General features: G+C 39.6%; 1 protein-coding gene across 1 annotated transcript in view; it reads left to right on the top strand.

Annotated features, from left to right (window-relative positions):
- Positions 1-24,205, top strand: part of PRKX (protein kinase cAMP-dependent X-linked catalytic subunit) — a 120,445-nt gene that overhangs the window by 46,939 nt on the left and 49,301 nt on the right. The window contains exons 2-3 of the mRNA XM_073354212.1: positions 13,713-13,881; positions 23,629-23,892. Of these exons, the coding sequence (XP_073210313.1) occupies positions 13,713-13,881; positions 23,629-23,892 (433 nt within the window). The remainder of the gene's footprint in view (positions 1-13,712; positions 13,882-23,628; positions 23,893-24,205) is intronic.

The raw sequence follows: 24,205 nt of genomic DNA, 5'->3' as shown, positions 1-24,205 counted from the left end.
AAAAATCAACATAATTGCTTCTCTTGTCAATTAAATCTTTTAGGTTTTAGAAAACTAGGAAATCGCTAATGCTCAAAATCTGAGTGGGTTGCAGAAAAAGTAGTGTCTTTAGGTCTCAAATTTACTTTTGGGGAAATAATTGCACTGTCAGTTTTCCAAAAGGAAAACAAAAACACATAAAGCATTTACTTGTATAATGGGACAGAGTATCTCATAAAGCAATTGGGTGTTTAAAGTCATTCCTTTTTTCCAGAAAAATATTCTTCAAGTTGAAGCTTGGCATAAATGGTCTTGCATTCATGAGAGGGTTTTTTACATTCTTTTTTCGTTTCTAAACATAACTTGAACTTAAAAATTAATAAGATGCATGGATTCACCAAGGGCAAGTCATGCCTGACTAACCTAATTGACTTCTATGACGAGATAACTGGCTCTGTGGATGAGGGGAAATCAGTCGACATGTTGTTCCTTGACTTTAGCAAAGCTTTTGACATGGTCTCCCACAGTATTCTTACCAGTAAGTTAAAGAAGTATGGGCTGGATGAATGGACAATAAGATGGATAGAAAGCTGGCTAGATTGTTGGGCTCAACGGGTAGTGATCAATGGCTTCATCTCTAGTTGGCAGCCGGTATCAAGTGGAGTGCCCCAAGGGTCAGTCCTCAGGCCGGTTTTGTTCAATATCTTCATTAATGATCTGGAGGATGGTATGGATTGCACCCTCAGCAAGTTTGCAGATGACACTAAACTGGAAGGAGACGTAGATATGCTGGAGGACAGGGATAGGATACAGAGGGCCCTAGACAAATTGGAGGATTGGGCCAAAAGAAACTGATGAGGTTCAACAAGGACAAGTGCAGAGTTCTGCATGTAGGAAGGAAGAATCCCATGCACCACTACAGACTAGGGACCGAATCGTTAGGCAGCAGTTCTGCATAAAAGGACCTAGGAGTTACAGTGGACAAGAAGCTGGATATGAGTCAACAGTGTGCCCTTGTTGCCAAGAACGCCAATGGCATTTTGAGATGTATAAGTAGGGGTATTGCCAGCAGATCAAGGGACGTGATCGTTCCCCTCTATTGGTGAGGCCTCATCTGGAGTACTGTGTCCAGTTTTGTGCCCCACACTACAAGAAGGATGTGGAAAAATTGGAAAGAGACCAGCGGAGGGCAACAAAAATGATTATGGGACTGGAACACATGATTTATGAGGAGAGGCTGAGGGAACTGGGATTTAGTCTGCGGAAGAGAAGAATGAGGAGGGATTTGATAGCTGCTTTCATCTACCTGAAAGGGGGTTTCAAAGAGGATGGATCTAGACTGTTCTCAGTGATAGCAGATGACAGAACAAGGAGTAATGGTCTCAAGTTACAGTGGGGGAGGTTTAGGTTGGATATTAGGAAAAACTTTTTCACTAGGAGGGTGGTGAAACACTGGAATGCATTACCTAGGGAGGTGGTGGAATCTCTTTCCTTAGAAGTTTTTAAGGTCAGGCTTGACAAAGCCCTGGCTGGGATGATTTAATTGGGGATTGGTCCTGCTTTGGGCAGGGGGTTGGACTAGATGACCTCCGGAGGTCCCTTCCAACCCTGATATTCTATGATTCTATGCTTTTTTGCACTTCTACGTTTCTAGAAATGAAATGACTATTGCACCAAAATACCTACAGTATTAACTGGGAATGGTAGATAATGCTTAGGCAAAGAGAGAGAGCCAGTGTAAGGTTATTTACTGTGTGATGGGATCCCTGGGGTGCAACCTGGGACTGGGGAGCCGCTGTGCTCCCTGAACTCTCTCCAGCCTAGGCTGTCTCTTACAATGCCTTGGTAGTGATGAGCAGCAAACCCCTCCAGGTGCAGTTGTGCGAGTGATCACAGCATGTGGAGAACCAACACCCAACTAGATTGCATGAATTCTCCCAGAGCCACTCATGAATAACATAGAGAAAGGCACCAGAGCCAAATCCCTCCAGTTCCCAGCACTGTACCTCAGGAATTATACCGTCTTGTACTGCTCAAGATGAGCAATGCAGATTTATTAATTGGTTCACCTCTTCATCAATGGAAAGTGGACATACCCCAGCCTTTGCAAAACCTGACCAGATTTGTCACACACTTCATACAAACTCACTGGTAGAGATTAAAGGTTAAACAAATTTGACTACAGAAGGTAGATTTTAAGAGATATCAAGTGATAGGCAAAGTCAGAGTTAGTTACCAAAAGAAAATATAACCACGCAGTCTAAACTCTCAACCCTATTAGACTGGGCAAATCTAGATTAAGAAATTTTTCTCACCCCACTGGATATTGCAGTCCATAGTATACAGATTTCACCCTTGAAATCTGGGCCAGTTTGCTGAGTTTGGAGTCTTCAGAGTGTCCTTGTTGCTTGCAGCGTAGGTGGGTGAAGAAGAAAGGCCCAGCATGGGCCCCTTGTCTTCAGTTTTCTACCTTCAGTCCATGTGCTTGGGAAACCAGAAGTCCAGGCATGTCTGGGTGCATTGCTGAGTCTCCAGGCAAGGTAGAGAAATTCCCCTGGTGTGTCCTCATGCAGATGAGTCATTGCATTGTAGCTCCCTTGCTGGACAATGGTTGTTGATGATGGATTGATTGACACCCCGCCTGGACGTTGGCTACTTTCCTTGCTGTTCCCTCTTGGGAGCTAATATCTGGCTGATTCCCGAACTTACAGCATGTTTTAGTGACCACCATACAACACAATTCTCATAACTTCATGTGCATTAATGATATACATATATGGGTAGAAAAATGACTTTCAGCAGATCATGACCTTTCCCCTGACACCTTACAAGGAATGCTTTATATGTAAGATCACAATTATATAAAAATGAGGAATATGGGGGTTCCAGGGTGCTCCCCCACAGTACAGAGTGTCTCACACTGTGTGTACATTTTCATATATAACTTAAAAAATAGGAGAGCATTATCCTTTAAAAGTATGTATTGATTTGACAGCACCTCACAATGAGAAGACATTTGCCTCTTGTCCAAATGGGTTAACCAAATAGTAGAGTGGAGTTACACTAATAGTGCATGTAGCCGCTCTGCAAAGCCTAGCGCATAGCACAGTAGGGAACGCTTTTTTAAAAAGCATAAATAAAGCCCATGTCTGACTTGCTTTGTGTAGGCTTCTGTGATACGGGAGCCTTCAGGGTCCTGTTGCTTGTCCTAGTTTCCCATATTTAAAAACAGGCAATGTCTGTCTGAGTTGGGGGAGCTTGATATCCAGAAGAGTAGTTCCCTCAAGGATTGAGAGCATAGGAAGCTGAAGGGGCTGGACCCAGTCATGGCAGTCGGAACAGGTAGGTGGCTGCTTCTCTAAAGAACAGCATCTCTCCACTTTCCAGGAAGTTTGTTTGTTTTTTAATTCTGTGAATTTTTAGGGTCTTTTTTTGGGAGTGTTTTATTGGGTATTTGCTTTGTTATTAAACTGACCTCTCTTCTCCCTGCTGCCCCATGAAGGTTTTTCATTGTCCTGTAAATAGATTATCTCTTGGTGTGTTTTGAATGTGGTTCTGGAACTGGGTCCTATTATGACAAAGTGGGTCTTGAGGGGCATGACTTTGTAGACCAGCTTAGAAAAAGTGTATAGTGAGATCTGTGGGGAGAAAAAGTACTGATGGTAACTTGATGAGTGGACGATGGAGCTCTGAGGTGCCATTAGAGAAGTAACGGTGTGAGGGACTTTCAAGAGACGGGGGTCTGAATCTCACTCATACTATAGTAAATCAGAAGTATCTCCACCAAAGTCAATGTTAGATTAGAGTCAACCTGGTACAGTATGAGTCAGATCATCAAGCTCAAGGTAAACTAAGAATAAAGTAATGCAGCTATTCAGTGCCATAAGATGGGGTAAGAAGTTAACACTTGATATAGTGGAGGAGGAGCTAGTGGAGTGATTGAGGCTTAAAAAAACAAACTCACCACCCTGATTTTTCTGTATGTCACAGAAATTGCCTTGAAAAAACACTTCTGAAGACAAGTTTTATGTATATATGTTTAGTGTTAGCTTTTGTTTCAGTAGTTTGTCTGCATTCTATTCTAAACAATTCTTGGGCTGCTGTGAAAAAAATACACATGTAAAACACAAATGTAGTTTATAACATATGTCTTTCCATGAGACTTTTGGCTAAGCCAAGTAAAAGTTTTAACATAATATAACAGATGGTGAAAAAATTTCCATTGGAACTTTGACTGAAGATGTTTTTTTGACTACATGGAACTCTTGTGGAAAAATTTACAACCACAAAAACTAAACTTTTTCCTGTCAGTTTTTTGTAGAGAAAAATACTTTTTTTTTTTTCCTAACTATTTTTGGAAAGTAAATACATTAACACAGAGTATACCGTTTAATCAGTAAAAGCCCGAAATACCAATCTCTATAAACTGAGAATCCATTCTTAAATCTGTTCTGTTGTACCTGGATATTTAAATACACTTGCATTATTATTTTTTCTTAGAATTACTCACCTAATGCTTTTGGTGCATGTACAGAATCTCTGAATACACAATATATAACACAAATTCTCTGAAACATGGAACCTCCCAAATCCTTGCAGCTCAAAAATATGGCTCTTTTTTACCCACACTCAACCTCCTGCTCCCAGACTTTAAAACGTGATCTGAATGCCAACTGGCTCTGGTGAACAGAAAGGGGAAGCAAAGGCTACTGGCAATGACCCCTGCCTCGAATATATTGTCTCCTGCTATTAATGTAGGAAACTGTTCACGTAAACATCTTGTCTGATCAACAGCTGTAATATAGACTTTTTACACTACAATTATATAAAATTGCACAAAGAAAGAAATACCCCCACTTCCTTTACTGTTTTCTCCTAGGAAGACTTTTAGGATGGCAAAATTTGGTAATTCTGGCCTGAGCCAAGGCAGCCTGGTTTGGAGTTTGTACAAATAGGTATACATAATCCTTTCCTTTCCTCAATTTGTGACACTTCAGCCAAGGTGGTCTAGTATTTCTACACTCTTTCCTGTGGACTCACTCGTACTGTGGATTCTAATATATTAAGGTTATCTGATCAAGGAAATAGTTGAGATTCTTCAGAGTTCTGCAATCTGACTAAATTTGTAGAAGGCTCCAGGAGTGTGTTCTTCTCATGGAAACAAATGATAATGGATTAATGGTTAGCATTTTCTGTACTTAAAGTACACATATTTGCCCTTTCAGCTTTGAAAGTCTGGAATTGTCTTGCCCCACTTCCCAAACAGCAGAAATTCTCTTTACTCCCTGAAGAAACACACTTCACCGCCTACATGAATCTGTGGGCCTTCATTTACCGTACGTTATTTTGATGGGTTCATGTTTTTGTTCAAAAACGGGGGGACCTCCAAGAAAAACTGTTCAGTTGAGTACCATTTTTATGATATATAAACTCCTTTGGTTATTCTAAAAATTCAACACTTAGTTGCAGTAACCAAGCAACATACATGCATAGTCACTATCCTGCTGAAGCAACATTATTACCTCATTGTAACATTCCCAAGATTCATCGAGAACAGTACTTGGGACTACTAAAGTTGTCCTGTACAAACTAAATATGGTATTTTAATGATATTGGCTGCAGATCTCCAAATACTGCATGATCTAAGTGAATGCATTTATCATGGACAGGACCAGAGTCCATTATTTTAAAGGTTTCAGAGTAACAGCCGTGTTAGTCTGTATTCGCAAAAAGAAAAAGGAGTACTTGTGGCACCTTAGAGACTAACCAATTTATTTGAGCATAAGCTTCCGTGAGCTACAGCTCACTTCATCGGATGAAGTGAGCTGTAGCTCACGAAAGCTTATGCTCAAATAAATTGGTTAGTCTCTAAAGTGCCACAAGTACTCCTTTTTCTTTTTGCATTATTTTAAAGTAATCCTAGCTTTGTACTTATCAAAATAGTACGTAAAGCACACATTGCTAAGGGCCAAGTCTACTAACCTGTACCAGCCTGGGTAGCTGGACACCGAGGTGATAACGGGAAGGGGTGAATCATCCTTAACATGAAAGAAAGACACCCTCCAGTATCTTCCAAGAACCTATTAGAGAGCAAGAGCCAGTCAATCTGTTGGCAGTCTGGTCCCGACTCCTGTGTTCTGCTGCAGTGAGAGCCTGTGCAATTTCTCCATGATGCATGCGGTATAAGCATACCATGCACAGTCCCTTCTCGATCCCACCCCCTACCTCTCCTCAATGCAGCACAGCCTGCTGTTTCAGCTTGTGGGATTCTCAGCACCTCGAAGCTACGGCCAGAATTTCTCTCCAAGTAAATATTACAATGCCAAAATGTACTTACAAGAGAATTATTTACAACCATAATTTTATCTCTCCTGTTTAGCTTATGCTAAGCAACAACTAAATGACAGTTCTTGACTTTGGAAGAGCCCGTTAGGAGTGTGATCAGATTTAAATGTATAGTCGATACAGGTGTGAAAAGAATTAACAAGGTGAACAGTATGAAAAGTTTGAGCTGCAATAACAAATACTTGTATCTCAACTTGTGTATACACTTTGTCATGTCTCCTGAAGAATGCTGTAAGTAGGAAAATATAGAATAGACTCCTCTAAATGCATGTGCACATGCACAAATTAAACAATAGTCTTTCTCAATAATGTGTGCACAAGAGACTAACAATCATTTTAAAAATTATCAATGGTGACAGAGGACGTTCCTTCCCTCCCGCATATTGCATTAATCCTCCTTGGCTGAATAGGCCTGAAGGAGACTTTATTTACGGTACATCTCTGCTCTCTACAGTTTGGGTGGGGGTCTTCTAGTCCTTGATGGCCTGGAGAGGGTTGAGTGGGTGGCCTGGCAATCAGCAGTCAAGCCAGAGTGTTTCATATGTCTGCGTTGAGTGCAATTAGCATGAGGACTATTTTAATAATCAGCATTAATTCTCATGTTTAATACTGTGTTATGGAGAAATTAATGCTTACAAAAATTCTCGATAGTTGGAGGGGAAGACCTTCAGTACCCTATAATGGAGAGGCCAACGTATGAACTAAAATTGAAAGCACAGGACTTGAGCAATGCTTTTAAGCTATATCACTTTGTATATGCACACTGTACTACGTATAGCAATGTATTTGCTAAATACTAAATATTTACTGCTTATTACATGAAATTTCACCATGATCATTGCTCTTGACTGCAAAATTATTAGAAGAAAGCAAACTAATTTAAGGAATGTTGAATAATCTAAAATGTGCAACTAAAACTTCAGTTCAAATTCAAAACAGTGAATATTTTCGTTTGGAGTATCCAGAACAGAATATTATTCATCACAAGTCCTGCCTGGAAAGTGTGTGTACTTCCATTTGTCATTGGTAGTTGCCTTAGGCATTTTCACTTTCTTCGGTATTTTCTGACAGAGAAGCCTTGAACATAATTGGAGGAATTCTAATAGAAGAAAATTAATACCGTAAAAAAAGACTTCTGCTTTTCAAAAACAAACATTAGATGTTTCCCTGATTGAGTAAAGAGGAAGGATCATTGATTGGATCATAACTTCTTTCTTGCAACAGTTTATGGATTAGTTTACACAAAGACCTTGATTGAGATCATTTGTCGAACAATAAAACTGGTTAGGGAGGTTGTGCATTCTTGCCTATCTGTGGGTGCATCTCTTTTTCTTTTCTTTTTTTTTCTTTCTTTTTTGTTTCTCCCCTGGGGCACTGTAGATTAGATACTTGCCACAGGTCTGGAATAACCTGCCAGTTTTTACAACTGCGGCAATGCTACTTGAGTGAGCTTCTTCCTGAGTCCATGAGACCATGTCTTGAAACTGATTGATTTTGTTTTGAGTCCCATCATCTGTAAAGTTAAACTAGCAGGAGTATGGAAAATCATAAAATCCAAAATAAAAGATTCAACACAGTAACTATGACAGTTTTGTGAAACATGAGATCAGAAATGCCACCGGGTTCAAGTTCCCTTCCCTTCTCTTACCAAATGAATACAAATTTTTCTAACTTACACACACAATAGCCTTCACTTGTATTGTATTAATGCCATTTTTTATTTATTTATGCTGAGTTCATATTTGGAAATGTAAATGTCTGTTTCAGATTAATTTCTAATAGCTTTTTCTAGTTGTCACTGACCTAATTTAGAAACCTAATATGAAAACTTTTGGTCAACAGTTCTCTGGGCATTTGTAACTTTAGTTTTTGTGTCTCTTTGAGCTCCCAATGCATATATTTAAAACTACATGCTGCTATATTAAAAAAAAAAACACACATTGCTTTTAGATCTGTCTAAGGTATCTAATACTACACAGATCATTAATATTTCAAATATATTGGGGATAATGGTGCTTTGATTAGAATCATATTTTACTTGCATAAGCCCACCTGAAAACAAGGTTGTTTACAGGTATAGTCATGTAATGTGACCGCATTAAGGGATTTAATCACATGATAAATTTCCCAGGGTAACTTGGTGACCTACTGCAATATGTTACGGCGCTTTCTCTGAGCTCTGTTTACAGTTTTGGTGGTTAAATGAAAGCACTGTAACTCAGGTTAGGTGTGACCACAAATTGTTTTGTTTTGTTAAAATCTTTAATGTTTGGACACAAAAGCCTTTCATGGGTTTACTCTGCTACAGAATTTGTCTGCATATTTCTGAAACTTGTATCTGAGTACAGCTGAACTCCCCTATGGTGCTATAAACTGGGTTAGTGACTTGCACTTCATGTTCTTGAAGATAATTTTAAAAACAAACTGAATACTTACAGATTGTTGCTTGTTTTAGCAAATGCTTTGTCTCTATTGTTCTCAGTTAGAAACACTTGAAAAAATAGCTAAATGAATCAGAAAAATATGTTAAGTATGTAAACACACAGAGAATACTTAATTATTTTTGAAAATGACTTGCATTTGTGGTGTGGAAGGTAAACTGGGGCTTCTAGCTCAAACAAAAGGCCAAAGTATTCTGCATTTTATTTTACCATTTGTTGCTGGTAAGCTGCACAGACAACTCAGTTCTTATCCCATAAAGGCTCTTTTGCATTTGTAGGCAACTGTCTTCAGTGGGCCATTCATGGGAGATCAGTGTAGTGCAAGTTCAGTTCAACTTGCTGATAGTACTGAAATATATAAATGAGCTTCCGTTTTGGTGCATGCACAAAACACGCATTTTGCTGATCACACAATTAGCCATTTTCTTATCAACTTGTGCTAGAATGCGTAAATGATTAGAAAACATTCATTATAATGATAGAGTTCAATCTATTTTGCTTAACAAAGGGAAGGCTAAGGGATGTCTTGATTAGTGTATAAATATCTGCATGGGGAGCATATATTTAACAATGGGCTCTTCAATCTAACCGAGATAGGTAAACATGATCCAATGGATTGAAGTCTATGTTAGACAAATTCAGACTGGAGATAAGGTGCAACTTTTTAATGGCGAGAATAATTAATCATTGGAACAGTTTACCAAGGGTCATTGTGGATTCTCCGTCACAGACCATTTTTAAATTGCCATTTTTTTGTAAAAGATATGCTCTAAGAATTATATCAGGGAAAATTTATGGCCTGTGTTACAAAGGAGATCAGACTAATGATCAGTGGTCCTTCCGGTCTTGGAATTTGTAAAGAGTTGTCACTTTGGATGGGCTATCACCAGCAGGAGAGTGAATTTGTGTGGGGGGGTGGAGGGTGAGAAAACCTGGATTTGTGCTGGAAATGGCCCAACCTGATGATCACTTTAGATAAGCTATTACCAGCAGGACAGTGGGGTGGGAGGAGGTATTGTTTCATATTCTCTGTTTATATATAAAGTCTGCTGCAGTTTCCACGGTATGCATCCGATGAAGTGAGCTGTAGCTCACGAAAGCTCATGCTCAAATAAATTGGTTAGTCTCTAAGGTGCCACAAGTACTCCTTTTCTTTTTGCGAATACAGACTAACACGGCTGTTACTCTGAAACCTGTCTCTATGAACTGTAGCTAGTCATGGAAGATTTTGGTTTTTGTTACTTTTTATAATTTTGATGGATAATATCAATTAGTTTTAAACATTTTTAAATTTTTGTTTTAAATTTTCATGGTTGCAAGAAATTATTTTGTGGAGGTCATGCAGACAATGGGGAGGATTGGACTATAATTTAGTGACAATGAGATTCAAAAAGTTAATTTGTTTGAACAGTTAAAATACTTTGTCAACATCACATGAACATAAGAACGGTCATAGTGGGTCATATCAACGGTCCATCTACCCCAGTATCCCAGTAGGTCTTCTGGCAGTGACTAGTGATGCTTCAGAGGAAATGAACAGAACACAGCAATTTTGAGTGATCCATCCCCTTGGGTTGTTTTTTGTGCTCTTAGTTTTTGTGTCCTTAGCTAGTTGCTATTCAGATTCTCTCTTGGCCTGCCTTAGTGTATTTTTACATTTGACTTGCTAGAGTTTATGCTCCTTTCCATTTTCCTCACTAGAATTTGATTTCTACTTTTAAAAGAATGCTTTTTTTGCTTCTAATCACCTCTTTTACTGTGCTGTTTAGCCAAGGTAAGGTTTTTTGGTCTTTCTACTGTTTTTGGTTGGGGGTTCACATTTAGTTTGAGTCTGTATTATGGTCTTTTAAAATAGTCTCCATGCAGTTTGCAGACTTTTTCACCCTGTGACTGTTCCTTTTAATGTCTGTTTAACTAGCTTCCTCATTTTTGTCTAGTTCCCCTTTTGAAGTTAAGTGCTAATATGGTGGTGGGCTTTTATTTTATTTTTTTCCATTTTAACCTCTACAAGGATGTTAAATTTATTACGTTAGGATGGCTATTACTGAACAGTTCACTTATGTTTACATCTTGTACCAGATCCTGCATTCCACTTGGGACTTAAAAAAGAATTGCCTCTGCCTTGTGTTCCAGGACAAGCAGTCTAGAAATCTTCTCTGCGTCCCTTCTTAAGGTGACACATACCAAGTCACTTATGAGGATAGTTGAAATCCCCCATTATTATTGCATGCTCTGCCTTTGTAGTCTCTCTAGTCTCCCTGAGCATTTCAGTCACCACCCTGGTCAGGTGCTCGGTAATATATTTATGCTGGTATAAACTCATTGTTCAAGCATTGAATTTCTATCCATAGAGTCTATGGTAAAGTTTGATGCATTTAAGATTTTTACTTTGACTCTATCTTCTTTCACATGTAGTGTCGCTCCTCCCACCGGCACAACCTACTCTCATTCCTATATATTTTGTACTCTGTTGTTAGCACGTCCCATTGATTATCCTCATTCTACCAAGTTTCCTTGATGCCTGTTATATCAATATCCTCATTTAATGCCAGGCACTCTAGTTTACCCTCTTAGTATTTAGACTTGTGGGAGTTGTATTTTGTCAATGTTCAGTTGCTTGCCTTTATCTGTACTATTTAAATGGGACTCTTTTTTATGTTTGACTGTTTCTCACTAGCTCCTACCTGTAGTTTACTAATGTCTTTCCTAACTTCTTTACTAGTCTATAATGAATTCATCCCTAAGGGTTGTCTTCTCCTGAATCATGTGCTCCTGCGCACCTTTCTGCTTTCCACCAGCCCTTACATCGTCTGCAGCCTTTTTAATTTTACATACACCAGCCATCTGTTTCCATTTTGGTTTAGGTGGAGTCCATCCTTCTTGTATAGGTTCCTCTTTTCCCAAAAGTAAAAAGCCTTAAATCAAACTCCAATAAGTTCTCATGTAGTGTCTTTCTTACTTTCCCTATCTCTGCATTTCAGTTATCGATGGAGATATTTAGTTACAGTTTGTGCGTATATGGTATAATGGATGCTTGCCAACAAAAATCGAATCCTTGAATTCTAACTATAGCCTTATCTAAAGATGTGTCCATGCAAAATCATGGCCTTTTCAAATTTTGGTACAGTGTACTTAAACATGAATCAACAATTAGTATATTTGACAGGTAATACTCTGAAGCCATTCTTTGGTTTGAGCAGCTTTGGGAAAAATGAATTTTGTCATTACTAATTTTAGTACACTAGTTTGAAGTGTTAACTTTGGTCATTTTGCCTTGTTCTTTCTTAATTTCTCCCGTAACTATAATTTGTCAAAGGGAGATTGGAGTTATGGAGAGAGGTTTGCAAGATTGGCATGTGACTGAATATTTTTGCAAATGCCTTTACCTTTTAACTTGATTTCTTTAAAATAATTTGCGATGTTAAGATATTTACTTGTCATTTCACTTAGGTCCTCAGTTAACTTTAATTAATCAATGCTGTAAAATGGTTGAACAGACAGTACAAGCACAAGTATTGTGTAGTAATTATAACTTCCTCTCATAAGCAAAGTAAAGCTCTTCATCTGCGTACATTGGTGTTAAGCTTATAATTTTTTTTAAGAATGTTGTTGTAATACTGCGTAAGGTGTATTTGAAGTGTGTAATGGCAAAAAGATCTGTGGATGTAAATCACTTCATGATGGATTTACTTTTTATGCTATGAATTTTAATAAGGAAGTAATGGAAGGTATACAGTAAATAACAGAGGTCAATGCATGGCTGAAGTGCAGCCTATTTTGGAGGGTGTTTCTACAGGAGTCCTTCCTTCTCACCCCTGATTCATTGCTAGCATACACTGTCTGTAAAAGAGGACATGCCACTGAAAAGTTGGTCTTTTTTGGTGTGTGATCTGGAGACACAAGACCACAAACAATTTAGTATTAAATCTGTTGAGTTTGACCATGTTTTATATTTTACCTGCACTATGCAATTCTGCCAATGTTTTGAGATTTGATTTTCTCCTTTTCTTTTTTTACCCCTATTTTGTTTGTGTAAAACATATTTCATTTTATATACTTTTTCTAATGTGCTAAAATGTAATGATGCTGAAAGGGAGAAACCAAGAAAAAATCACCTTTACTGGATGACATTTATCTAAAAACATTTATTTTTGTAGAATCATAGAAGCGTAGGTCTGGAAGAGACCTCAATAGGATTTTGGAACAAAATATACAACTGAAGTGTTTGTTTATACATAGCGAGCAAGTTAGTTGAACTGATGATATTTGGGTGATAAGAAATTGCTTTGAAGATGTCATTAAATCTGTGAGGGACGGGCTGTGTTGCAATTGCAAACAGAATTCCCAATCAGGGTCATGTGCCGTACCTGATGGAATGGAAGTAAGACAACAAGAAGGGTCTTGCTTTTAAATAAAATATGCAATATTACTTGCTTCTAACCCAAAATAAATACTGTTTTCTGAAATTTGGGAGAATTTTTCCACACACGGTTGTACCATATTTTAAATTCAGATTTAGTACTTCTTTTGTCTCATTTTATTTTTCATATCACTTTATTTATGTCCTTAATAGTATAGACCACCTTTTCTTGGCTCCCTTTAGTGCTTACTTTTCCCTTCTTCAGTTACCTACAGAAAACAAGACACTGAAGTAAATTGAAGTACTTCTACAATCAAGGATGAGTGGATTTTAAACAGGCCAAGACTTCATTATCTTTATTATTATTATTTATTATTATTTTTTTTAAATTTGACTGTAAATCGATATGCTTAAGGAAACAATTTGTTTGGGAAGAAGTAAAAAATAATACTGATAAGTCGGAATTCAGTTACCCAGTTCAATGGGCAGGAACTGTTACTTTGACAAACTTATTGCATTTGTGCATTTCTTATATGTACAATTGTAGAAAAGTTTGGTTCATTTGACGTTTGTTGTTTAATTTTCAGGCACAGGTACTTTTGGGCGGGTTCATCTGGTGAAAGAAAAAATGGCCAAACGTTACTTTGCCCTGAAAGTAATGAGCATTCCGGATGTCATTCGGCTAAAACAAGAACAACATGTACACAATGAGAAGTCAGTCTTGAAAGAGGTCAATCACCCATTTCTGATCAGATTGTAAGTTTTCCTTCTGCCTTCGCTTTCTCTTTGATGTGATTATTTTTTGGATCAGATATTCAGTAACAACAAACTTTAAATTAGCTTAAATAGTGTCCTTTAAGTCAGGAGTTCTCAACCTTTCTCTTTCTGAGGCCCCCCTCAACATGCTAGAAAACTCCAGGGCTCCCTGGGGAGGAGGGTCTCAGCACTCCAGGCCAGGGGTGGGAACTGTTGGGCATAGGTGTAGTTTGACTTCTATTTTGCAGGGAGGGAGCAGCAAGGGCTGGCGGGGCTCTGGCCAACTCTGCACAGCAGGGTACAGGGAGGGAGCACCACTTCCACCCCTGACTCACCTCAGCAAGCCACCCACAAGTCTGGGGCTGCGTGCTGGTGGCTACTCCCCGAGGGCTCTGCTGGGCCTGGAGCTGCCCAGGCAGCTCTGACCGGCTGCGTGAGCAGTCAAAGGGGGCTGGGAGCTGAGGAGCAGCCAAACACTGGGAACCAGCAGCAGACAGGGGAATGCCATGGCTGCCCACTACATGGAACCACCAGCCAGAGGAGCAGCTGCCCCACACCTCCTGGCTCCAACTTCCTGTCTAGGACCTGGATAGTGGGTGGGAGGGAGGGGCTGGGGGAGAGGAGGTGGTGTGTGTATGTGGCGGGGGGGGGGGGGGGTGGAGCTGCCTGCAGGATGGCCCCACTGTGGGTAAGACACTGTAGTTTGGGGGCCCAACATCCTTGTGTCCTCTCAATTCTGCCCGCGTTGGGGTTTCAGGCCGCATGTTTCTACTATATTAATGGAGGGGTGCGGGGTCTGGGAGGGAGTTTGAGTGCAGGAGGGGGCTCTGGACTGGGGCAGTGAGTTGAGATGCGGGAGGTGGTGCGAGGTGCAGGCTCTGGCTGGGAGGTACTTACCACAGGTGGCTCCCGGCTGCCAGCACAGAAGGGCTCAGGCAGGCTGCCTGCCGTGACTCCACGCCGCTCCCGGAAGTGGCTGTGGCCAGCTGCTGCTGGCGCGGATCTGTGCGCCCCTTATGGGGAGGGAGTCAGCAGGTCTCCGAGCGACGCCTGCACCCTCAAGCACCACCCACAGAGCGCCCATTGGCTGGTTTCTGGCCAGTGGGAACTGTGAGGATGGTGCTGGGGGTGGGGGCAATGCACAAAGCCGCCTCTGCCCGCCACACTCCGCCAGGGGCATGCAGAGACATGCCAGCAGCAGCCGGCTGCTTCCGGGAGTGGCGTGGGGCCATGGCAGGCAGCCTGCCTGAACGCCCCGCAGCGTCTTGGGACTTTTAGCGGCCTGGAGGTTGTGAGGGGGCAGCGAAAGAGCCTGGTGGGCCGGACAGAAATGTTAGTTGGGCTGGATCCGGCCCGGAGGCCATATTTTGCCCACCCCTGCTTTAAGGTATGAGGTTTACAAGCTGTTCCCATTGTATTGCATTTCCATTATCTGTGAAATTAGATGATTCTACCTTCTGGAGCATGTCAGCAGGGTCCACCAAGGGCTGTAAAAGCACAACTCTTTAGAGCACTCTACAATTTATGTCCCTTCAGTTTACATTGCCACAATAAGTTACTACACATCCAGTAGTAACTTCCTCAGAACAGGCATGGGATAGAATAAATTTGCATTACTGCCTTTAATATACCTTTACTGTGGAGAAAGCACATATGGGAGACTAAATTTGCCATCTTTCACAGCATAATGATTATCACTGTTATTTTAAATTGATTTATGGACCTCAAGTCCTCCAGGAATAGTGCAAATACATAATGTCTGAATGATGGATTTTTGTTTAAACTGCAGGTTTGCAAAATCACATGTATAGCCAGGCTGCTCCCAGTGAGTGTACACATGAATGCAGCTGAAGTCCTCATTAATCTGTATTTGTTTGCCATCCATATCTGCCTCTTTCTGAAAGCATAATATAATTCAGCATTGCTGTACTAATTCTACACACTTCCAGTCAAACTAGACCACTTCTTGGCTTCCTTTGATATATATGATGCGAGCAAAGCAATGAATCCAAATCAGGTGCAGGGGCTGACTGGAATTCTTTGAATCCATAAGCAGAACCAAAATTTAGTTTTCCAGAAACCAGGTCTGCTAGTGACATATGGGCTCAATTATTTACTTTTAAAAGCATTAGACATTTGAGGTCAAAGAGCATAATTTAAACATTCAGCCACTAATTGATCATGGATGATTGCAGCTGAAATAAGTCTCTCTTGCTTTTACACCAATACTCTTTGCTCTAGAGAAATTTTCAAACAGGGAAAAAATGATTCATTAAAGTGTTACGGCTGGCTCATTAGCATGGTGCGATGCCAGGACTTTTTGCATCAGATGGAAAATAAGTGTGGCAGAGCTAATGCATCTGGTCTCTATGGGGTGAAATCAAACTTGTGCTACTGTTAACAGGTAAATTATTCTCTTCTGCTTTTAGAGAGGTTGAGGGAGCTAAAGTTTTAAAATGAGACTGGAAATGCTAATGGTGACTAGAGTTTGAGGAGCAGATGAGGATAGCGGACATTTTATTTAATAATTTAAAAAGCAGTTTGTACATTAAAATGTGTCCCTGTCTCTCTCTTCCCCCTCCCCCTTTGAATGTCACTTGTCTTAAAATGTATACTATGAGGTGAGGAGGTACTTGTATGTTCTTCCTTCTGGAATTCTGCACCATTGCACAATGCAGAATTCATGTTCCCTGCAGAATTTTATTTTTCCGCACAGAATTTGGTAATCCCTTTTCTCCCCCACCCCCAGCACTCCTGCCCATGCCTAGCATGGTCACTGGGACTCCTGCTGTCAGCCCCAGGCATGATTATATTGTTGTTTTGACAAAGTATGCTGAATTTTGCAGAATTTTAAAATACTGTGTGAAGAATTCTTAATTTTTTGGCACAGAATTCCCCCAGCAGTAGTATATGTTTGCACAGTGTCTAGAACATAAGGGACCTAATCTTGATTGGGATCGCTGAATGTTCCTGCAATATATAAAGTTAGTAGGAATATCCCATGGTAGTTTGGAGAGAGAATACACCAACCCTTGTACTAGGGCAGTGGTTCCCAAACTTGTTCCGCCGCTTGTGTAGGGAAAGCCCTTGGCGGGCTGGGCCGGTTTGTTTACCTGCTGTGTCCGCAGGTTCGGCCAATCGCAGCTCCTAGTGGCAGCGGTTCGCTGCTCCAGGCCAATGGGGGCTGCTGGAAGTGGTGGCCAGTACGTCCATCGACCCGCACCACTTCCAGCAGCCCCCATTGGCCTGGAGGAGTGAACCACGGCCACTGGGAGCTGCGATCGGCTGAACCTGTGGGCGCAGCAGATAAACAAACTGGCCCGGCCCGCCAGGGCCTTTCCCTGCACAAGTGGCGAAACAAGTTTGGGAACCACTGTACTAGGGAATGAATGTGAGCAAATGTGTTTAACCATAGGGAGAGAGCAGAATTTGATCTTCTCTCTCTTTAAAAAACAGGTAAAACTTACAGCCCTCACATTGGTAATATGGTGGAATGGGATCTGAATATTGGTTATTTACACAAAATAAATACTGTACAGTGACGACTGGCTGTATCATCTCTCAGATCCGAAATGTATTAGAACTTGGTGTGGATATACATTTAAATATGCTTCTTGAATAATCATTCTCAGAAGCAAAATAATTTTTAATAGCCAATTTAATTATGGAGAGAAAAATGGAGGGTGTGTGTGTGTGTGTGTGTGTGTGTGTGTGTGTGTGCGCGCGCTTGTGCACTTGCAAGATGTTTACTTGATGGATGAAAGAGGTGTGTTGAATGAAAAAGAATACCACATCTACTTTTGTTGTTCCTTCTTGTACCTGAATTCAACTTGTAGAGTGTGTCTAAAATTTCACCTGGATAGGTACTTGAGTGCACAATTAACAATTTGTGCTTCTGAGTCTCCATTTACATGCTCAAATATGACATTTGTTTAGGAAATGCTTGTTTTATACTGTTGCAACAGCCAGACAGTGTAGTCTTGTATGCTACCTTCAGCGGGCATATTAAGATAAAAATTAATCTTATAGAAACAAGAATGTGTGCTAAGTGAATTTGACTGTAACTTTATGTATTTATGGCTTTCAGAAAAATAATTATTAGGAATAAAATTGAGCCCTATGTTTGATCGTCCCATTAATATCAACTAGTTGCTTGGTTATAAGAATGCAGAATAGGCGTCTTTAAGTTGGTTCAGTAACCACAATAAGATCCAAGAGCTAACTTCATATTAAAATAGTGCATGTTGTCTTGGCCTCAACTTTTGTAAGCCAATTAAGTTATTGATGCTGCATTCGTTTAAAGAAAAAATAACTTTTAAGTGAAAATAAACTTCTTTAAGTCTTACAGTATGTACTGTTTTTTCATAGTCAGTGGCACCTTAGTTTAAGAACTAATAAAGAACACTCCCAGCCTCACTAGTTTATGGATTAGTTGTTAGCACTTATTTTAATTTTTGCTAAATTATTTAAGAGATGCCTACAAAAAACAAACTGGTGTTCACATTCAGATCATCCCGGTCTTCCATTTTTGGCCACATTTTGCCTCACATCACCAGTAATTTCTTTAAAGATGAGTTGTCTGGTTTGACGATTTCCTACTGCTGAGCTGCTACTCTTGTCTATATGGCTGCTGTTTTGCTTAATTTCTTAAAATTAGGGCTGTCAAGTGATTAAAAAAATTAATTGTGCGATTAATCACACTGTTAAAAAAAATAAATACCATTTATTTAAATATTTGTGGATGTTTTCTACATATTCATATATACCGATTTCAGTTACAACACAGAATACAAAGTGTATGGTGCTCACTTTATATTTTTGATTACAAATATTTTCACTGTAAAAAAACAAAAGAAATAGTATTTTTCAATTCCCCTAATACAATTCTGTAATGCAATCACTTTATCATGAAAGTTGAACTTATAAATGTAGAATTATGTACAAAAAACCTGCAATAAAAATAAAGCAATATAAATCTTTAGAGCCTACAAGTCCAATCAATCCTACTTCTTGTTCAGCCAATCGCTAAGAGAAATAAGTTTGTTTACATTTGCAGAAGATAATGCTTCCTGATTCTTGTTTATAATGTCACCTGAAAGTCAGAACAGGCATTTGCATGGCACTGTTGTAGCCGGCATCGCAAGATATTTACATGCCAGATGCTCTAATGATTCATATATCCCTTGATGCTTCAACCAGCATTCCGGAGAACATGCATCCATGCAGATGACGGGTTCTGCTCGATAACTATCAAAAGCAGTGAGATCCGAGGCATGTTCATTTTCATCATCTGAGTCAGATGCCACTAGCAGAAGGGTGATTTTCTTTTTTGGTGGTTCGGGTTCTGTAGCTTCCACATCAGAATGTTGCTCTTTTAAGACTTCTGAAAGCATGCTCCACACCTCATCCCTCTCAGATTTTGGAAGGCACTTCAGATTCTTAAATCTTGGGTTGAGTGCTGTTGCTATCTTTAGAAATTTCACATTGGTACCTTCTTTGCATTTTGTCAAATTTGCAGTGAAAGTGTTGTTAAAACTAACAACATGTGCTGGGTCATCATCCGAGACTGCTATAACATGAAATATATGGCAGAATGCAGGTAAAATAGAGCAGGGGACATGCAATTCTTCCCCGAGGAGTTGTCACAAATTTAATTAACACATTATTTTTTTGAACTGGTGTCATCATGTTGAATCATATTAAAGTAATTCTGTATTAAAATCACAAATGAGTTTAATTCCCCATAGTTTAAATTCTAGGGTATTACTAATTAAGAGGTCTCTTGGTTTTTGGTACTGTTTCTCTTCCCTCTGTGTGTGAAACTTGCAAGCTGCTAATTGTGTTAGTACATTCTAAGTCAGAGTCTGTTCTCAAAGCAATTCTTTGTAACAACTACTACTCACACAGAGAGAGACTCAAAGCAATACTCTGTAATAACAGAAACAGCACCCAGAGACTCCCTGCCCTTTTGTTGTATTCATCTCACTTTGTTAACAATTGTAATTAAAATAGAGATAGAGGATGTATGTGGATGGATGCTTGGTGTGGATAATAACTGAATGATCAGGGAGGTGCCAGCCTAAGAATCCAGTGTCCATCGGCTGAAGAAGACGTCAAGTGGAAATAACCAGAGGACCTCTGGAGGGCAGACTAGAATCCACCCAACAGCCTCAAGGATGGGAGAACCAAAGAAGAAGATAACATCTGGCAGCACGGAGCCATCAGGAATGTGCTGTCTGCTGATTGATTCAGCAACACCATGATGAAGCAATTCCCATAGACTGGCATAGGAAGAAATTCCTATAAAAATGGACTCTAGAAAGTGAGAACTTTTGGGTCTGATTCTGCAAACCAACTTCCAGGAGCATCAGATGAGCATCTGACAGGACACTGCTCCCTCCTCATGTCCAGGCCACCTGGCCAGTGGCTTAGCCTGAACAACTCTAAAGGCTGGTAACTATGATAACAACTTTGCAGAACCTGTGTGTGTATGAATGAATGTGTGAATAAATATGAAATTGAATGGAATATTATAGCTATAACTGCTTACTATGATTCTTTCTGTATTCACAATAAATGTGGTATTTTGCCTTTTCCCCTTTAATAAGATCCTGCTGGTTTTTATTTTATTGGTATAATGATCAGCATGGAAGCATGTCTTCTGGAACGATGGCTGAAGCATGAAGAGTCATATGACTTTTTAGCACATCTGGCACGTAAATATCTTGCACCGCCAGCAACAACAGTGCCATGTGAACGCCTGTTCTCACTTTCAGGTGACGTAATTAAGAAGTGGGCTGCATTGTTTCCTGTAAATGTAAACAAACTTGTTTCTCTAAGCAATTGTCTGAACAAGAAAAGAAGTAGGACTGAGTGGACTTATAGGCTACAAAGTTTTATGTTTTGTTTTTGAGTGCAGTTATGTAACCAAAAAACCCCTACATTTGTAAGTTGTTCTTTCATGAGAAAGAGATTGCATTACGGTACTTGTATGAGGTGAATTAAAAAATACTATTTCTTTTGTTTATCGTTTTTTCAGTGCAAATCTTTGTAATCAAATAATATGAAGTGATCACTGTACACATTGTATTCTGTCTTGTAATTGAAATTGATGTATTTGAAATTGTAGAAAAGCATCCAAAATATTAAACAATAGAATATCAATTGAAATTTATTAAACCGTGTGATTAAATATTTTTGAGTTAATCAAGTGAGTTAAGAGCAAATAATTAACAGCCCTGTTTAAAATGCATCTCTCAACTCCGGACTATACATGTTTGACTTATTCACAATGTTCCATAGCACAGTTCTTCTTTGACTGGGTGTGGAAAGGGTTTATCAGGGATTTTTATTGGTAGAACAATGGCATTAGGATTTACTTTGTTTGGGAGAAAAGATGTCAATGGCAGCCCTTCACATCCTTGTTAGAAAAAGACATTAACATCATCAAGCATGGCCCAGAGTTCTGTGCCCTGTTCACCCAGGCTAACCTGTGCTGGGACTGAGAACTGGGAGCTGTACTGGTTTAGTTCTCATTGTCTCAATTTTTCCTTCTGCTAGGCTTTCTCAGGTTCCTGTGTCAGGGAATGAAGCCTTACTTTGCTCAAGTCTCCCACAGACTTAGGAAGAACTAGATGAGCTACTATCCTACTCTTCCTGGGGCTCCCGTAGCCTGTCTGAAAAGCAGATGTAATGGAGCAGCAAAAGCTATTTTTTTAGAGTTAAAAAATTAGAATATTTATGACAGGAGAATACCCTTTTCACATAACTGAAATGTTTTTTTCCCATAGGGAATAATGAAATGAGGGCTTCTTTGCTGCCTGTCTAGAAGGCATTTGTCAATTTTACTTTCTGCCTGTGAATTTGACAAAAGCTCTTTTTCTTGGAGGGCTGATGTGGTGGTGCACCCTGGTTCTGCCTCTTAGCCCTCCACTTCTTGTGCACCCTCCTCCTTCTCCCCCCACCCCTCCCCAGTTTTAAAGCCAGGGAGGCTGAGTGCCCAAGCTCTCTGCCTCTCTGGCCCCGGAGCTAGGGTGTGGAGGCTAAGAGGCGGAGCTGTCTCTGAATTTTTTTGTGGGTAGGGATCTCCATTTTCCATCCAACTCTGCTTTTCTCCCCCTTTCCCTACAATGCAGTGGGCAGGGGGTAGGGTGGTATTGATGCAGCAGAAGCAGTAAGGGAATGATTCCATTTAGAAATTGCAGGATGTCTCTCGGAACACATGTTCAGTTGATACTCCAATACAAACTTTCTTCTTAACACATTTGCTCTTTAGGCCCACAGGTTGGATACCAGTATGGTATTTGGTCTGCTCACTATGGGTGGAAACAAATGTATCTTCACTTTCTAGGATATGCTAGATAATGATCTTGTGTTCAGTACAAAACTTTTTGTGAGACAGTATTTCTAATTTATACTTGCTATTTTATTAATTATTACTACCTTTAGTCTAATGCCATGAGCCCATGATTGAGGATTGTGGCCCCATTGTGCTAAGCATGCTTATGTATGTGTGACACACACAAATGTACACAAACTCTCTGTCTCTCGGCCTTTATTATTAGTTGTTGACTTGTACTTAATAGTACCAGCATGTTTTGATCAACCTCTCTCTTCCTTCTGACTTAAATGAGCTGGAATGTATTTCCTCATGTTGCATAGCTTGTTTTTGACTGCTGGGTGTAGTAGTACTACTGAAAAAGCAGTATTTCTCAATTGAAAGAGGAAAGAGTATCGGTAGGATGGGTGTATTTATTGTCAGATTAATATTTGGGAGCAGATGTTTCTTTATAGTAGTGCTTAGAGGCCCTAGTCAAGACTGAGGGTCTCGTTAAAGCTAGTCCCTTTGTCATTGGTGCAGCAGCTACCAACATCCACATCATAATTTTGTTGTGCAAGTCAGGATGGTCTTATGGTTAAGTCATAGGACTGGGTGTCAAAAGATGTGAGTTCTGTTTCTGGCTATGGCACAAACTTCTGGCAAGACACTAAACTTCTCTTCCCAACTTTCCCTAAAGTTAAAATTAGGACGATAATCCTTTACAAGCTCACATTCCAGTTTGTGAAATATCCTTTTGAGAACCTTGAATGGAAGACACTATAGAAGTGCAAGATGATGAGATATGAAACTTCTATTAAGACATGACTTAAATAATGAAAAAAATGGTTTGACTATAGTGTATTTTTCTTCATTTAGACACTTCGTCATAAGCAGTTTTCCAAATTTAGATCACTGTTTATTTTTCATTTGGACTGCACTATGTTGAATACAAAATAGGAACACAGGAATTGTCCTGATAAAGATAAAGAACAGTGGCTCGCTGAATCTGTAATAGTGGCCAGTATCAGATGCTTCAGAGGAATGCACAAGAACCCCTATTACAGACAATTATGGGGAAAACCTACCTACAAAGTGAAGCTTTATTTCTAAGCTTGGCCAGTTAGTTGTTGGCTTGTGCCCTGAAGAGTGAAAGTTTATATCTTGTCTAAGGCAGGGGTGGGTGTCTCTCCCCTACCTGATTTAACTCTGGGAAATCTTATCCATATACCAGTCAAATGCACCTAAAAATCCTACTGAGCTCTTGGTCTTGGAGATATCTTGTGCAATGAAATCCACAAGTTAACTATGCATTATTTTAGAACGCTTCCTTCCTTGAGACTATGGAACAACACCATCTTACAGAATATTTTATTTGTTTTACAAATGATTTATTGGCTCAATATTTAATAAAGACTTTTTTGTTACAGATTTTGGACCTACCATGATGAACGCTTTTTATACATGTTAATGGAATATGTACCTGGAGGAGAACTTTTTAGTTATCTGCGCAACATGGGGCGTTTCAACAACAGCACAGGACTGTTTTACTCTGCAGAGATTATTTGTGCAATAGAATATTTGCACTCCAAAGAAATCGTTTACAGAGACTTAAAACCTGAAAATATATTATTAGATAAAGAAGGGCATATCAAGCTTACAGATTTTGGATTTGCTAAAAAGCTGGTGGATAGGTAAGATTTTTAAAATCACACTTAAAAAGTAAAACAAGTTCGGGTGAGAAGTAATGTTTACTTTCAGTGCTCAGTTTTGCATTCACTCTTAGCGTTGTTGACATTTAAGAGAACCACATTACACCCTTACTACCAGGAGGAAAGTAATACTGAAACAAACTACTGTACAGTAGATAGTATTCAGCAATATTTATAGCAAGTAGCTCCACTGTGGCTAAGGAATAGTTTTCTACAAAACATTATGGATGTTTTTGTGCACTTGATATTTCAGTACTTGCACTGCAAAATGCCAAGTGACTCATGTGAAATGAGC

Source organism: Lepidochelys kempii, chromosome 1 (genome assembly GCF_965140265.1).
Source record: "Lepidochelys kempii isolate rLepKem1 chromosome 1, rLepKem1.hap2, whole genome shotgun sequence".
NCBI classification, from domain to species: domain Eukaryota; kingdom Metazoa; phylum Chordata; order Testudines; family Cheloniidae; genus Lepidochelys; species Lepidochelys kempii.
Note: the sequence above shows the minus strand (reverse complement) of the source record. Positions and strands in the feature narration are given on the sequence as shown.